General features: G+C 33.9%; 1 protein-coding gene across 3 annotated transcripts in view; it reads left to right on the plus strand.

Moving 5' to 3' along the window:
* fndc4a (fibronectin type III domain containing 4a) overlaps positions 1-18,310 on the plus strand; it is a 70,149-nt gene that overhangs the window by 40,160 nt on the left and 11,679 nt on the right. For all 3 annotated transcript variants that reach the window (XM_073934074.1, XM_073934075.1, XM_021468612.2), the window contains 2 exons: positions 491-695; positions 15,264-15,353. In XM_073934074.1, coding sequence (XP_073790175.1) covers positions 491-695; positions 15,264-15,353 — 295 coding nt within the window. The remainder of the gene's footprint in view (positions 1-490; positions 696-15,263; positions 15,354-18,310) is intronic.

Here is an 18,310-nt window from a genome sequence, read left to right on the forward strand (position 1 = left end):
TAATATTTACACATCAATTAAACAGAATGAATAATTAATCATGTGAATAACTGCAAAAAGGTTCAGTTTTTCAGAAAACAAATGTAAACATATCCTGAGGTACCCACAAACATAATCATTTAAAATCTCTGCAATCAATAAAAAAAAAAAACAATCACCAGACAAAACATCTTAAACATATCGCCTAGGACCAAACACAATTTGAAACACAAACCTCCAAAAATGTCATGTTGTAAAAGTCGTTTAAATGTATTGCCAGCTTTTATTGTACATGGAATAGACTTGTTTCCAGTCACCTTCAGGTAACAATTACAATGACCTTTCTCCTGTTAATGTCTTGCTGTTGGGTACAGATTCTTAGTTCAGTCACATAATTTTCTTTAGCGACACAATCTCACGTCCTTTTTTGCTAGTTTCCTTTATAAACATTTTTTATTGAATTATAAACTTCATTTATTCATATACCAATCAAGTGGTTGCACTCTTTCAGAGAATGGATGGCAAAATGCAGAGGTTTATCAGAGAGGTGAACACCACCAGCAGATCCTGTGTGCTGTGGGACCTGGAGGAGGAGACGGATTACATCATACAGGTTCAGTCCATCGGCCTGTATGGAGAGAGTCAGGCCAGCAAACGTGTTCATTTCAGGACCCTGAAGAAAACTGACCGGTTCCCCTCAAACAGCTCAAATCAAGGTAACAGCTCGCCCTCACACTGCACCCTGTAGACCTTATTCTGCAATACAGAAGAATTGTTTCTGCTATTTTGGACTTTTGAGTCAGTTGGCTATAGAAGAAATTACTAGGAATAACAAATGCTCAAACTTCTTGTTCTGCATACAAGTGTGTTTATGACAATGGCTAAGGATCACTGAAAAGGAATGAGTTCAGAAGTCTCAAGAAAAGGTTCCAATGGCTACACCTGCTCGTAAGTGAAAGAATAAGATCAATAAAAGAAGTTGTTTTGCACTCACTGTACTTTGTACTTACTGTAACTGTAAAAAAAAAAAAAAACTCATTAATGGTTATCTGCAAAACCAATACTGTCAACCCACATTCTTACCAATCATTCAAATTAAAAAATGCCTTAAATGTTACAGATTCAGTTACAATTTGAAAGTTAAAAGGTGTTGACATTTTAGGAACGAAATCATTTACCTGTTGAAATGTATAGTTTGATAGCTGAGCTCCAGAAAATTCAGTAGTGTGGCACAGATTTGAAAAACAACATAATGAACCGTAAACTTTAACACAAAGACAACATTTAAACACAACAACATTTTCAAATAACTTTAAAATTAGATTAGATAGTTTTATTAAAAAAAATACTACTAAGCACTTTTATTTTACTACTAAGTAAAAAACTTTTTTACTGTGTAGGATATGAAAGAATATAAAATACTTTATAGTTGATATTAGAGTTACAGTGTGTCTCTTCCATTTGTGCAAAAAAAAAAAAAAACTTTTTAGGAGGGACAAAAGTAGTAGAAGTCATGACAGCATCCATCCATTTATTTATCCATCCATCCATCCATCCATCCATCCATCCATCCATCCATCCATCCATCCATCCATCCATCCAATCAATCATCTTTCAATTAATTAATCAATCAATCAGTCAATCAATCAATCAATCAATCAATCAATCAATCAATCAATCAGTCTATCCGTCTGTCCGTCCTTTGGTCCAATCAATCAATCAATCAATCAATCAATCAATCAATCAATCAATCAATCAGTCAGTCAGTCAGTCAGTCAGTCTGTCTGTCAGTCAATCTAATATATAAATCAAACATTTTTTGTTAATTTTATATACATAAATAATATTTTTAAAATGCATAAAGATAAATTAATTATCTCTGAGAGGAGAGAAGCTGTAAAATGCATTTAAAATGCAGAAAAAGACATGAATGTTAGAAAACCAGGTGGTAATTGTAGTATGTGTAGTTGATGGTTGTGTGCCAAAAAATCCATTTTGAGGTTCTTTAACAGTTACAGATTTTAAAGTTAAAAAGGTGAAAAAAACTCTAAACTAAAAACTATTTTAACATAAACATATTCTTCAAGATGACAGGGTTCTTAATAGTTAATTTGAACATTTTTTTTTGAAAAAAAAAAACATCTTAATTGTGTCTATTGTGTGGTTTTGGCACAATCCATCACAGCTTGACATTTTGTATGGTAAAAAATGTTAAATGTGAAGCGTTCAGTGACTGCGTTCAATCTCAGTGGATTCTTCCATTGTGTTCAGCGGTTTTCTTTTCTACAACCCAATTAATTATTGATGAACACTTCACGCATGGTTGCAGGTAGACCTTGTTACTGCCTCTCATTTTCAGCTCCAATTTCTAATCAGCTCTCTGCCTCTCTAGGGAATATGCTGTATATTGCCGCTGTGCAGATCGAGCGGGTGGTCCCTAATAGCAGGCCAAATGAGTAGCTTATTAACACCATTTCAATGTTGTGTTGATGTGAGATGATTTTGAGAGATTTATTTTTTTTTTGCCTCAGTACGATATCCAGCACAGCTCTGAAAAGCCACTTTTAACATAAGAGTAGCTATTTTTGCCATCCATGTTGAGAACAACAAAACATCCGGCGAATGCAGAGATGGAGTGTTCAGAATTAATCATCTGAGCATTCAAATATGCACAAAGTTCAGAAACACAGCTCAATATGTCATCAGAGCCATCCTGCCTTGAACTGAAATAACATATTCAAAGCATTAAGAGTATACCGTTAGATTTAAAACATCACATTTGATTTGTGATGAAACAGAAAGAGCTTGACTTCAATCCAACTGCATTTAGAAGTATTTCTTAATGTCCTTGTTGGCTGAAAAGATAATCATTAGTTTCTTTCATATCATTGGTTTTGTGGGGGTTTGAATTCAGCTGTATCTCGGCTGTGTTTAAGGCCCTTCACATTCAAAGCAAGCATATAAAATATACTTATGAAAGATTTTTAAAAAGATTTTTTTCTGACGTGTCCAATATCAATATGGTTTTCTTTCCTTCTTTTAAAGGCACTGAAATTCAAGGACCTTTAAAAAATATTTCTCTTTTTCTTCCTTGGTCATTTTAGTTTCAAGTGAAGTACATATGACAAAGAGAAACTTACAGCAGCTTATTAAATTGTTCTATATAAGTTTATAATTTTATTCAGTTGTGATACAGTGCATGTTTTATGGAACCAGACTTGAACTTGAGTGCTCTGCATAAAAAATTCACTGAAAAATATACAAGGTGAGCTACTTAGCACTCTGACCACAGCCGAAAAGTTGCCCATATAGAAATAGATAGGTGAGGCAAATATATTTCATTACAAATCATAGACTTCAAGTTGTTTCGGGGTATTTATTTGGTTGATAATATAAGCCTGTAAATATTATTACAGGGGTTACTTCTTAATCGCAGGAGTTAGTTAAAATAGTTAAAAATTGTTAATTTTCCGCAAAGTAGTCAGTTTTATTTTTTTATAATTATTATGGAAGTTTTAAGACTGTAAAATCCCTCACTACACTATTTTCTCAGAAAGGTATTATGATTTTCACACTTTTCTCTCTTGTTTAAACACTCGTGTAACTTCAACCTTCCTTAAGCATGTCCAGAAGTGGTTGGTTAGCATCTTCCTCTGGCTTTTGGGTGCCATCGTGGATGCCTTTGATGGTGCAGAATTTTTCGTCAACATTATTGGGTTTGTTGGGGAGGAAACTTGCAAACATACAGTGCAGCACGTCCAAGTCACACTGCTAGCATAAATGTAAATTTATATTTAATATGTATTAATATGTATTTAATTAATATTTAAATTTGAAAAGCTGGAATCATTCTGTACTGTGGGAGACACGGCACAAAGGAGAATGCTGTCTACAGCCAATCAGGATGCAGAACATAATGTGTTAATCAGGACGTAAAACACAATGTGCTGTAGAAAAAAGCATGTCAAATTAAACTAAAAAAATATGCAAAACTGCAAAAAGTGAACTGCTTTATGGCGAGGGACCACTGTAGTGTGAAAAGGAACAAAAGTTGCCTGTAGCATTAATTTTAGCTAGAAAGTTTCACAAAAAAGTAGGCTGAAGCACATATTTTTACAGAGCCTGTGTTGATGTTGTTTTTTTCATGTTACCCTGCTTGTTGTATAGCTTATTTGCCATGCGTACATAATGTTTTGAACATGTTTTTGTAGTGAATAAGAAACATAAGAATGTGAACCGAAAGATGCAGCAGTTATGCTCACATCTCTCTATGGAGATGATCTACAAGGCAGAGCTCATATATGCACTTTTGAGAAAAAAGAGTGATGCTTTTTATGATGTTAAGTAAGAAGATGTTAAATGTTTTAATGTTGGTAAAACCCGAGTTGTTGCATAATTTATAGATAATAAATTTACTGTATAACATGTTGAATTTTATATGTGTAAAACAACTTTGCTAAATCATTGTCTGTTTCTTGTAGTTTTTAAAGTCTTAAAATGTCTTACATTTTACAATATAAAGGTTTATTGTCAGTTTTTCAAATTGTGATGGGGAATTAATTTATCAAATGTTAGTGTGTTATTTCAGTGATGCTGCTTTTCAGAAAGGGAGTACAGTATTGCAGTAACTATATTCTGTGTTACTGGTTCTCCAAATAATATGTTTTATTACCCACCATGCTTAACAAGGAAAAAATTTCTATATTTCTAAAATATAAAGTTCAACAATGATCTGTAGTGTTTAGAGACCTTTTTTGTGCTACATGAATGCAAAAGCCTAAATATCTCTTTTTTTTTGTTGTCGAAAAGTATTACATATAAAATGCAAGGCAGCATGATAAGCATTAGCCAACCTTTTTGGTAAATACAAGGAAGCATGAGTGTAAATAATGAGTAATATTTTATTTTATAAAACAGTTCTGTCAGGTTCTCAAATCTGATTGGCTAATAGCCGTGTCATATTCTGCCAGTAACAGCTTACTTTGCCCACATACAATAACTGTGTTAGAAAACAATAACTGTGTTAGACAAAGCAGGTGATTACCGTATGAGAGAATGATTACTCGCGCGCACAGGTGATGTGATGCGTGCGATTGTTTAAAGCGTGCATGCTCCCGTTTACTTGCCCTTTTTTTGGTTCACTTGCAATCGTTTCTCTTTGAAAAAGACTAGACAAAAAATGATGCTTGTGTACCCACAGTCCTGCTGCTTTTAAGAGCTCAAAAAAAAAAAAAAAAAAAAAAAAATATATATATATATATATATATATATATATATATATATATATATATATATATATATATATATATGTATATATTAATATTCATTATCACTCGTGGTATGTTTTTACCTGCTTTCTTTTGCTTACAGTTATTTTTGTTAATATAGTTTAATTATCCTCCTTTACAATAACATTTCTTAAATATGAGATTAACCAACCATTTGTGTGTAGTAACTGCTGATCTGGGACAACACAACATCTAAATCAAGTCAATTTAGCATGTCAAAGTCACATTTATTTATATAAAATATATTTTCCAAACAACAAAATTCTGGCTTGTGAAAATGGCAAGTGGCTAGTAATGTTGGAAATCTACTAGCCAAAGTGGCAGGTGATCAAAAAAGTTTGTGTACTTGTAAATGTAAAGCCCTATATATATATATATATATATATATATATATATATATATATATATATATATATATATATATATATATATATATATATATATATATTGATAAGTATTGTCTATTGCCAAGACCTTAATTTGCACAACTTCAAATGTGGTTCTCTCAATAATTATATATTTTTGAACTCTTAGATATTCAAATATATACCAATAGAAAGGTTATTGATTCTTCTTTATGTATAGATTTTTTGTATAAATCTAAATGTAAAAAATTACCCCTATTGTGTTATCTCCATAATCCAAAAATAGGTAAAGTCATAGACTGTATAATTAACTTTCTAGCTTCTAATGACTTATTTTTTTGTTGAAACAAAAAGCTTAATCTTGGTTTTTCACCAAGCAATCAATATGAACATCAAATGCCAACTTCTCATCAAGTCAAAATACAGATAGAACATACTAATTCAAATTTACAAAAACACACAAGAAAAAGCCCTTCTGATCATGATTCTTGATTCGGTGGTTTACAAATAATTGTTTTGCCTTTAAGATCATATTTTTATTGCTTAGTTAAAACTAATATTTATTTTAAGAAATTACTATAGTTATTTGAAAACTTCATATTGACACACTATATGTCACCATTTTCTATATATGGAGTAAATTACTGTAGTAAAGGTTAAAGTATATGGTAATATTTGGTTTATGATAGTTGCTACTACATACTACAATATGTAGTGTAATACATAATGAAGAGTTGTATACATATAAAATGCTCACTCCTAAATATTTCCCTTTACTGTAAATTACTGTAGTATTTTAAATGTGTAACACCTGGTTTTACTGGATTTTTTGTTTTGCTGTTATATACTATAATTTGTGTCTGTGTGGCTCAGCATATTCATTGCAGTACATATTTGAACTGAACAATTCTGCCTCCTATGTTTCATTGACAGTTTTATTGATCACTAAGATATGATTGACTTGGATTTAAGTTGTTTTCATTTAAAAATGAAAATTGCAAAAATAGCTTAGACGTTACCAAGTAGCTTTTAGCTTAACTTGCTGCAGTACATTTCCCATAGGGTAGCTTTTAGTTTAGATAAGCTACATTTTAAGTAGTGTAGCTAATGGCTTAGCCCACAACATTTTTCTAGTAGCTTGCCCAACACTGTCAAATGTTTTCTCGAAGAAAGACTTTAACAATGCCTCATTTAAAAACAACATTGGTATGTTACAACCAAGACCACATTTAATGACTCAGTGGTTGAGCGCATGTTCAGAATCATTCCAATTAGTGTAGTCTCTCTCAATGCATCAGTGTATCATCTCTGTTTCCTATAATAATGAGTCTCATCATGATGCAAATACAGCTAAATATATATTCCAGCCTTCTCTCCTGTGGTGCGTAGATTTGAAATTAGAACCAATAGACTTAGCAGGGAGCATTTACCATCTGCTTACAAACAGGAAACACAATCCAATCCTAAGAGTTGTTGTTCAAAGTTACCAGAGGAATCTGACCAACATCCAAACAGATCTGGAAAGGGAAAAAACCCATCTACATGGAAATTACAGAGAGAAATAGGAAAAGTGTGCCAAATCATGGAGTAGTGTGTCTTGTTTTGTGACTCCAGACAGTTTCACCCTCATCTCTGAGGTATTTTTGGGGCCAATGCTTCTCATGTGCTGTCAGACTCCGCCGAAGATGATTCCCATTGGACTCAATTACCGTGGAACTTCAAAGAACTGCGTCTGTAGAAGCTGAGTCAATATCAAAAGAACGGGCCCTGCAGGTCTAACAAACAAACCTGTGCATCCTGATGAGGAAAGACCCATCACTATTGTGACTAGAAAGACAACAACTCATTGCTATTGCAGTGTTTCTCTCTGACGATCCATACATGCAGGCTTTGTCGCTCCTTAAAGGGATAGTTTGTCCAAAGAACCACATTTTAACATGACTATTAGGGCCCTATCATACACCCAGCGCAATGTGGCGCAAGGCGCGACGCAATTATTGTTTGCTAGTTTCAGCTTGGTGCAAGAGTCATTTTGATGTTTTGCACCACGCTGTTTAAATAGCAAATGCATTTGCGCTCATATGTATGCCCATAGGTGTTCTAGTCTAAAAAAGGAAGCGTTTTGAGGCACATTGCTGGCGCGTTGCTATTTTGAGAAACTATAATAGTCTATTTTATAGACCAGAACAAAGCTGGTCTAAAGTCCAGCTCAGATTGCGTTAGTTGTGCACTTTGCTTACACACTGCTTAATACACACAAGATGTAGAGTAATACGCAAATATCTTTACATATAAAAAATAATTACAATATTAAAGATATTTATAGGATATAATAAGAATATATATATACATATAGGATATAAATATAAATGATCGAATAATTACAAAACATTATTTTCTAGCCTACATAAATATAAAAACCATACTTTTATGCCTTCCTTTTCTCGGGGGCTTTTTCAGCAATTTTCATAGCAATTTGCTTTTGTATAATGTTATTATTATTATTAGCAGTATTTATTATATGCATATTTATATTTGTTTTATTAAAAACAAGCTTAGATTTGCCCACCTGTCAGGTTTTAGACCATATGGGGCACAGCATGTGTATTTGGATATATCTCAGTTTTTTTGAACACACTTCGTTATTATTGTTCATTAATTTTTTACATTTGCTGGAAATTAGAACTGAATGTAAAAATAGTTTTGAAACAAATATTTGCGCTTAACAAACGAAATTAATTATTTATAGGCTAATTAATGTCTGTGCATACAAGGTTTCCCTATCCACGAGAGTGAAAGTGAGAGTAGATAATGAGAAGGCCTTATCTCTCATTCTCACGCTGTAGATGCTCTGTTTAATTGTTTTCTCTCTAGTGAAGCGTTCAGATTTTCCACTTACAAAGTCGCCATGTAAATAGCAAAGGCACCATGGCGCGACACAACTGGCTCTTAAAGGGATTGGGAGATGAGACTCTAATTGGTTTATTCTCAAAACACACCTTTAACTCATTAAGAAAATAAGCTCAATTCTTTTAGACCATGCACCACGGCGCAAAGCGGAGTTTTCCGTCCTTAAATTAGCAAAAGTAGATTCCGACACAGCCTTATTACTTTTGTGCCCTGCGCTTAGCACTTTGTGCATGGATCGTCAAAATAGAGCCCTAAATGTTCCTCTGTGTGTCACTTTTTTGATAAACCAAAATGAGACACCAGAAACAATAAGCACTTCACAATACATAAATAACTTTCTTATGCATAAATAAAATACAAATATATCCTCAAATTGGGCATCTTAAAATACCAGGCCAAAAACAGTCTCTAGTTTAAATGTCAGTTTTGAGAGAAAAAATAGCATCAGAAATAATTTTTTAATGTATTTTGACCACCTAACATCACCAAAACCAAATCATGTCTTAACAATATAAAATGTAATGGCCAGATTGAAGTAATTTGTGTTTTATATATAACTAATAACTATATATAACTATATGTAACTAATGGCTCATTAAGAATTCCAAATCATCTGAAGCCAATTAAGATTGGAAAAACTGGAGTTGAAAAAATATTACTTTACAAACTGTATTGGAAATAAATCAAAGGAACATTTCCATATTAGTTAATAATATTACTGAAATTCATTTAAAGCTGAATAAACATAATTTTTTACACACATTTAAGTAAATAAATGGCCTTGATAGGCTAAAAATCTGCGAAAATCTGTGGATTTCTGCATGCACAGATTCTGTGTGGGCCTACTCATGGCCCATTTACACAAAGTGGTTTAGTTTGGTACAATAAAGTGCAAAATTCATTTGTGTATGTTTTTATTGTCAAAGGTACCATAAAATCTTTTTTTGGCACATTAAGGTACCTAGGACAACATTACAGTACCAAAAGGGTGGAGCTAGACTTGCTGTTGAATGTTAGGGCTGTAGTGACAAATAATGACGTGGCAAGAAGGTAGTAGATGATCTTCTGTATGTCCTCCATTGTTGTTTTTCAAGGCCATTCATGTGTTGCATCTAAATGTGTGGAAAGTTCCACTTTCTCTTTCTATTTGCGCATTATTGCCATGCTTCTACATTTGAAATAAATAAATAAAACTAAAACTTAAAAGTGCAAAAGGTGCAATATGTGAATGTTCTGTAGTGCTGTTTTCTTCAAGCAACACTGAAAAAAAAAATTTCTGTAAAATTATTGCAAACAATTTATATGAGTTGAATTTAAACATATAAAATTTAGAAAATTGTAACCTAATTTGTTAGTTTAAATTCATCCCAAATAAATTGTTTACCACCACTTAACTTATCATCTTTGAAACATTTTTTTCAGTCAATTGCAAATTTCTTCCTACCAAGTATGGCTATTGTTGGCAGTGGAAAAGCATGCCTGATTTAGGTGAACTAAACTGTACTGTACCGCTCAGTGAAAAGAAGGCATAAAATGTAATTTCCGTCCAGAAATCATGTTGACGAGTGTTACTCTGTACCAGCCATATATTTAATCAAAGGAGATTTACCTGTAGATGTGCCATCCAAACAATAATGGCAAGGAAAGACTCTTACTGTATATAGCAATTGGCCAGCCATACAGTAGAAGTCAGAATTATTAGCCCCCCTGTTTATCCCCCCCCCCCCCCAATTTCTCTTTAACAGAGAGATTTTTTTCAACACATTTCTAATCATAATAGTTTTAATAACTCATTTTAAATATATTTTTTTTCATTTTATCTTTGCCATGATGACAGTAAATAATATTTTAATAGATACTATTTTTCAAGACACTTCTATACAGCTTAAAGTGACATTTAAAGGCTTAACTAGGTTAATTAGATTAGGTTTTGACCTTAAAATGTTTTTAAAAAATAAAAAATGCTTTTATTCTAGCTGAAATAAAACACATAAGACTTTCTCCAGAAGGAAAAATACTATCAGACATACTGTGAAAATGTCTTTGCTCTGTTAAACATAATTTGGGAAATATTTAAAAAAGAAAAAAAAAACATTAGGGGGCTAATAATTCTGAAATGTGTTTCTGAAAGGTTACAGTATTGAATGCCATTTCATAGAGTATCTTTGAATTCAAGATTTTCAAATAAACAGATCAACCTTTTTTGAGCTGTGTGATGAAATAGAGCCTCTATAGGCACCTGTGGCATTGTGCCCTAGAGAGGCAGATTCTATAAATAAACACATAGCCATATCTTTAAAGAATGGTCTTGTGACTTTTACTATGACATGTAAATGTGAAAAATGTTAGCATAGCAGTTTAGTGAAATACTTGTTTTAATTGCCTGAAAAACCACCACTTTATGTGAGCGTCTAAAATGCTTTTTGTGGTTGATGTTGCAAAGTCGATGTGCATCAATTAGGCGTATTTAAAAATGTTCAATTTGAAGGGCAATAGGAACACAGTGCCTGTCTTTGAACTGGTTTCAGGCTTGTGGAACTAATGAGCAGATGTCTTGCTTTGGATTCTTGGGCCAAAGATGAAGCAAGGAAGCATTATGTTGTCTGGCATATCACAGCTCTCTTTTAAAGGGCTCTAAAGAGCTCCCCTGTTGGGCTTTTGGAATATAACCAGTTAAATAAACAGCTCTGCGTCCCACACGAGCCTCTTATCTCTGTTGAGAGACGTGGCAAGGGTATGTTGAACCTGTTTAATGTTGTAAAGAAAAGACAGCATTCATTTTCCACACATGAGTGAAAAACCTCCACACTTATCGCTATAAATATTCATGTGGCTGATGAGAGGAGCTTTTCGCCTGTCTCCTGTCCTGACTCTTTAGCACTTGTTTCAATTCTGTGAGAAAGCAATTGGAAACCAGGACGGTGCATGTGATCCCTCATGTAATTGCCAGGACAGAATTTTCCATCTTTTCTTTTTCAGTTTATGACAGCAGGTGTCTCGGTGGCAGCGGTACTTTCATCCAGACAGGACTAGCAATTGGGAAGAGTGGTACTCTGGACCAACTCCACACGGGTTAAAAGATATTTGGAGGAGGAAATGGGCCCCGATTCAATCCCTTTAACACAGGATTAATAACAAAGACAGATGGCTGGGTGGATCGAGACATGGTTTGGATGGTCATGGAGATGGAGATGCTGGGAAATGACCAGCTTTGTGATCGGCACATTGGGGAAACAAAAGTAAAATTAATCAAAGTTGCAGGCTGCAATCTGCCTCGATTTCATTCTTAAAGTGTAAATATAGCAGTTTTGAAGTACTAAACTATTTTAATTTTAATTCAAAATTTGTTTAGTCGGATTCACTATGATAATGTTCATATAGTGTGTGATTTCTTACTATTACCACCACCACATTTTACTGGTATGATGTACTTTGTCTGAAATGCGGTGTTACTTTTATGTAGCACACACCTTCCAAAATTTTTTGTCTCATCAGTTCACAGAGTATTTCTCTAAAGTTTTGAGGATTCATCGAAATGTTTTTTGGCAAAACTGAGATGAATAAGATGTTCTCAACACTGAGATGTTCTTTTTGCTTAGCAGTGGTTTTCCTCTTGGAACTCTGCCATTCTTTAATTGACCATATTCTTCAATGCGGAAGTGTGCTCATTTTGGTAATTTGTTTTAGAACTTCAGATACAGTTCCCTATGGGATAAATGACTAGGTATAATGAATGGCAAAAGATGGTCTGTTCATGACTATACATAAAAAGTATAATAATATAATACCAAGGTGTCAGTATGCACCATAGAGTAACTGTTTTTAATGTCTAAAGATCAATAGAAGTTAATGTAACCAGTTGCAAGCCAAGAAGATTCCAATTGTGGTGCTCATTCATATGTGAAGAATAAGGTCAATCATTACATTTTAAAACAGTTTGCACATCCTCCAATGATGCTTTGGTGGGGTTTGGGGGTTATGGCTCCTTAAGGCTTTTTACACTCAAAATTGTTAACTTTGGAATCTTGGGATATCTGTAATCGCGTTTCACTCTACTCATACGCTTATTTCACACGGCCGCCATTTTAAAGAACCAAAGCGAGGCTGCAGTGGGAAGAAACCCAGAAGTATAAGACCAGCACTGTAAACATTGCAGTAACATGCTGTGGACTACAAACCTCCAGTTTTTGCCATGATTTCAAAATGCAGAAATGGTGTAAACATCACTTCAATATCATTCAGTAAGTTTATTTAAACAATTAAAAGCAATTTAGCATCAAACAACATCACAATCTCTGTAAGAGTAATATGCTCAAGTGTCCTTCTAGGCTTCAGCTCATATCACCTGTTAAACACCGTGGGGACGCTTCCCTGCTTCAGTAACCTGGTGGGCGATAAAACACTGCAGTCCTCTGTAGCACAATCTCGTGTTGTCGGTAATACTGTTGTCCCGCTACTGAAGTTTTAAAAACGTCAATTTGCCACTAACATTCAAGCTCTGCTGAGTGCATTCATAAACAGCACTGATTTACCATAGTATTGACCAGTGCTCTTTAGTTTACCTCTCTTCACCCAGTGCAAACACAGATACACAGACACTGGGGCAAAGCAACCGTGAAGATTAGTCGATTCATCAAGCAGATCGCTCGTCTGTGTTTGTACTTGGTAAACAGTGGAGGGTGAACTGATGACCTTCTCGACCAATTAAAGTAGTTTCTGTTGAGCCCGTGAACACATTGGCAAATCAGTGCTGTTTTAAGGAGGCCATCAACAGTGCCTTAAATGTTAATGGGAAATTGACGTTTTTTCTTTTAATTCAGTATCGTGACAAGTCTAATATAGTGAAAGAATCAGTTCATTAACTTGAGTTTGATAAATGCCATCAAAACATGTGTTTGGGAAAAGATAACATTAGCTAACTAGTGCCATTTCCCTTAACTTAGCTGAAAAGGAGCTCTGATATCCCTTTTTTGTCACGGTTGCAGGTTTCTGCGCCTTCCGGAGTGTCTGTTTTCTCACGTGGGTTTGTTTTGTTTTGGTCGTCCACGTGTATTTGTTATGGTCATGTGTTATGATGGTACTCAGCTGTTTTGATTAAGTTCGCCAGCTGAGGTTCATTACCGCGTCTATATCTGGGCAACGCTTCTATGTTTCCTCGTCAGTTCGTTGTGTTTGCTCATGTGTGTCTGTCTGTGCTCAGGGCTGTGAGGAGTGACTGCTGGACCCCGTTCGTCTGTCTTTTTTCTCCCCAGTATCTCCCGTGTCCTTGCACATTATCTCTACCCTGTTGGTTTATTTTGACTGCGTCAAATAAACTTTTTACTAGCATATTGGATCCTTCTCAGTATCCTTATTTGATTGTGTGACAAAACGAACTGACCTTATTATGGATCCAGCGAGTATGTCACAGATCTCCGAATTCGTCTCACTCAACAACGCCAGGATTGATCGGCAGGATGAGGCATTGGGTACCACCACTCAGGCCATTCAGACTCTGGTCGGCCAGGTTTCTTTGCTTACCAACAGCTGGTTACTGGAGCAGCACAAGCTAAGGCCGCACCAGCTCCAGAAATGTTGCCAGCACCGGGGGTTGCTAATTGCTCTGTTGAACCTCGCCTTCCTCCACTGACCTGTTATTCTGGAGAGCTTTACTTTTGCCAGTCAAGTGTTTCTTGTATATTACGTTGCAACCATCATTGTTCTCCACAGAGCAGTCTAAGGTTGTCTTCGTATCAATCTCCTTTTGGGAAAGGCGGCTCTGTGGGGAACTACAGCCTGGGAACAAAAACTGTCATGCTGTTATACTTTTGAGCTGTTCTACAAGGAACTCAAAAAAGTTTTTGATCGGGCTGTCCGAATCCTCACCGAGCTCCATCAGGGGAATCGGATCGTGGTGGATTACTCGATCAAGTTCCAGACCTTGGCTGCTGAATGCGCCAAAAATTTCTTACAGGATGTCTTTTGCCAAGCAAACAGCAGCAACGAGGAAAACACTGCGCCATTTCACATTGAACAAATTTTTGGCACCGAAATAAAGGGTAGTACCGCATTTGCATTTCCAAAAATTCCGTTCTAGCCCTGCTCCAGTGCAGGGTTTCATAATAATTGTAAAGAGCGCTGCTAAAACCACTTTAAAAGTACTTTTTTATTTTTATTTTTTTTTAACAAATCAAATCGTATGGATTTGTATAAAAGAGTCCCATTTCTTACAATACATTTTATCTAAGATTAATAGATTATTTAAATTCATCTGTAGCTCTAATAATGCAATTAGTGTATATGTATATATTGTAAATTGTCGAATGCAATTATTAATATAAATTTTAAATAATTTTCAACAAACTACTTAACTACTTAATAGCATTGAACACTGAATACTAATAAATCATTCTTTCTCCCAAGTATAGCCTCCACAAGAGTGTGCATTAACTTTTTAAAACATCGTCACAGAAGATTTCTGCTTCAAACAAACATCATTCTTTAGAGTTTTCTATTATTCAAAGAAATATAAAACATTAACATTTACACAACAATTCTCCAAACCTCAAAGTAGTGCATTATAAATGTCTTATCATAGTGTCTGACTCATGACCACAGGGAATAGACTTTTTTGGTTGGTTGTTTCAGAGTCTGCTCAGTGATGTGTACAATATATGAGCTGTAAATGAGCTTGAGTTGTCAATGTGATCACTCACAGATATCTGTGTGTTTCATCTGACAGACGACCCGACTGTCCAGGGCCTGGATAAAGCCAGACACCTGCAGACCGGAGAGATGATCATCATCGTGGTGGTGCTTCTCATGTGGGCAGGTGAGACTCTCGTGTCAGCTTAAAGCAAAAGTGCCAATCTATTAATAACATCCCAGTCCTGGAGCTTTGTTCTGCAGTGGGTTTCCCAAACATTGAAGTAACTCGCTGCTGAATTACAGTATCACAGTATGAGGCATTGTTGAAGAAGCTAGCTACATGTTGTTTGAACCGTGTTATTTAAAAGTATCAGTAGTGAGATCACGCTGGTGGTGCAGTGAGAACTTCTCCTAATTAAAGGTTTAGGATCAAAATAATATGTAAATGATGACCATGACAATAAAAGGACTCATCTTGTTCTTTGTTATTTAGCTTTTTTATAGTCTACCTTACATTTGTCTCTTAATAAACTAAATTAAAGAAATATGTTTATTTATGGAATAAAAAATATAGATTATACTGTTGCTCACCTACTTATTTGGCCATATTCATTATCTACACTGAAAGAAATTACTTTTTGGTGTAGTCAAATCTAATAAATCCTCTGTCAGAATTTTTAAATTGTAATTTTAAGTGTCAAGGATAACCCGAATTTTCTAGTTAGCCTAACTAGAAACTAGTAATAACTACAGGTAGATAACTAGAAATATTTAATATTTAAACAATTACTTTATGTAATAAATTAAATGAGTGGAAAGAGTTAAATATTAATTTAATTAATAGGTAACACTTTACAATAAGGATCATTAGTTAATGCATTTACTAACATGAACTAATCATGAACAAAACAACATGTACAGCATTTATTAATCATAATTGAACATTTACTAAAGCATTATTAACATCTAAGTCCATGCTAGTTAACATTAGTTAATGCACCATGAGTTAACATGAACTAACAATGAACTACTGTATTTTCATTAACTAACCTTAACTAACATGAACAAATACAGTATTAAATGTATTGTTCATTGTTTGTTCATGTTAGTAAATGCATTAATTAACTTTAACTGATGAACCTTATTGTAAAGTGTGACCAATTAATATTTCAATATTTTCTAATAGTCATAAACCTAATAATATTAAATACATTTTAATCACGTATATGTCGCAATGGATATGTAGTTCCCAGCATGCTTTGCATGGGATTAAAATAGGAGGGGAAACTTTGAGGAATAAAAGCTATCTTAGATGTTTAAATTTGAGAGAAATACTTGTTAGAGGTTAATCTTCATTAGTTTGAAGATTAAGAGAAGTTTTGATTGTTTTTGTTTTTTTTTTGTTTTAATGTTACCACCATCCCGAGAAGCACTGTATTTGTTTTCTTATTATTAGCATTAATGTTTGAGGCTTCACTCAGAAAGCCATAGTAGAATTTTAAAAGTAAACTTGCTCTTGGGTTCACTTTATTTCAAATAAAGTAATATAACACATTTCAAATGGAAATGCATGTCTTAATTTAACCAAGTTACACCAAATGTACTAATTAGATTATTAGACTAACTAATCAGATTATTTAAATAAAAAAAGCAACATACCTCCTGCTAAAACAAGAACTTGACATTACTTTGTTCATTTAAATAAATATAAACTCAAAAAATAAAGATGATCAATTAACTTTTACTTCATTCATTTAGGATTGTTGGTTTAAACATTAAATAAACTTTACATGTTATTGACAAGTTAATTGAACCTGATATAAGATAGTAAAATTTACTTAATGTAATTTAAATGAAGTGTTTACAATGTATATTACTAATACAACATTTTTGATTTGAGTTTTGATTTGTTTACAGTAGGAAAAAAAACTTTGAGTTAGTGACATTCAGAACATTCTCTTTACATAATATTCTAATGATTTTTGACATGAAATCTGTTCATTGTATTTTTGGCTATTGCCGAATAACAGAGGTGGAAAGAGTAATAAAATCTTCTACTCAAGTAAAAGTACTGTTACTTACAAAATTTTTTACTCAAGTAAAAGTAAAGTTACATGTCTATAAATCTACTCAAGTAAAAGTAAAAAATAACTCATTAAAAACGTACTCATGAGTAAAAAGTAGAGTAACTATTTCTCAAAAAGGAAAAGATGATATAAATCTCCAATTAGTTGTTTTTATTTGTATAAGTAACTTTAAAAATTAAAGACCAATGACAAAAAACTATATAATTATTTAAAATATTTTACAGATTATCCTATTTAACAATTTATACAAATTCACAAATTCTAATGCAACATCTGCGTGTTATCTAAATGGGCTATATGCACACAGACTTTTAATTTTCAGCCAGGCATTCCAAGGGCTTCTGATGACGTCTTTCCATTTCAAAATTGTTATGTTTAAGGTCTCATTTCTTTAAAAATCAGTGATTCTCACTGCCTGCACTTCATATTATACGACATGAAGTGGGTTTCAGATCAGACAAGAAGCACTGCATTAAAGTCCATTTCTCCTCGCCATGTCTTTAAAACATGACAGTTTGTTTTACCCCAGTATTTTGGTTGTTGCTAGATACAGTTCCAGATACAGTTGCGGCTGAAAGTTTATGAGAATTATTTATATTATTTATTAAATTTTACATTTGTTGTATTTTTATTAACGTCTACCCCCACCCCAACCCTAAACACAACTGTCACAGTAACATAAAAACAGTAGTTGTATTGAGTATTATTTATTAAATTACCCAATAAATTGTATTTTTTAAAGCCTACCCCCACCCCAACTCTAAACCCAACCATCACAATACTGTAAAAATATTTATCATTGTTATACATTCATTCATTTTTTTTTCAGCTTGGTCCCTTTATTAAACTGGGGTCGTCACAGCGGAATGAACCACCAACTTATCCAGCATATGTTTTACGCAGCGGATGCCCTTCTAGCTGCAACCCATCACTTGGAAACCCATACACACTCATTCACACTCATACACTACGGACAATTTTTAGCATACCCAATTCACCTGTACCGCATGTCTTTGGACTGTGGGGGAAACCGGAGCACCCGGAAAAAACCCAC

This window comes from Danio rerio, chromosome 20 (genome assembly GCF_049306965.1).
Source record: "Danio rerio strain Tuebingen ecotype United States chromosome 20, GRCz12tu, whole genome shotgun sequence".
In the NCBI taxonomy this organism is placed as follows: Eukaryota; Metazoa; Chordata; class Actinopteri; order Cypriniformes; family Danionidae; genus Danio; species Danio rerio.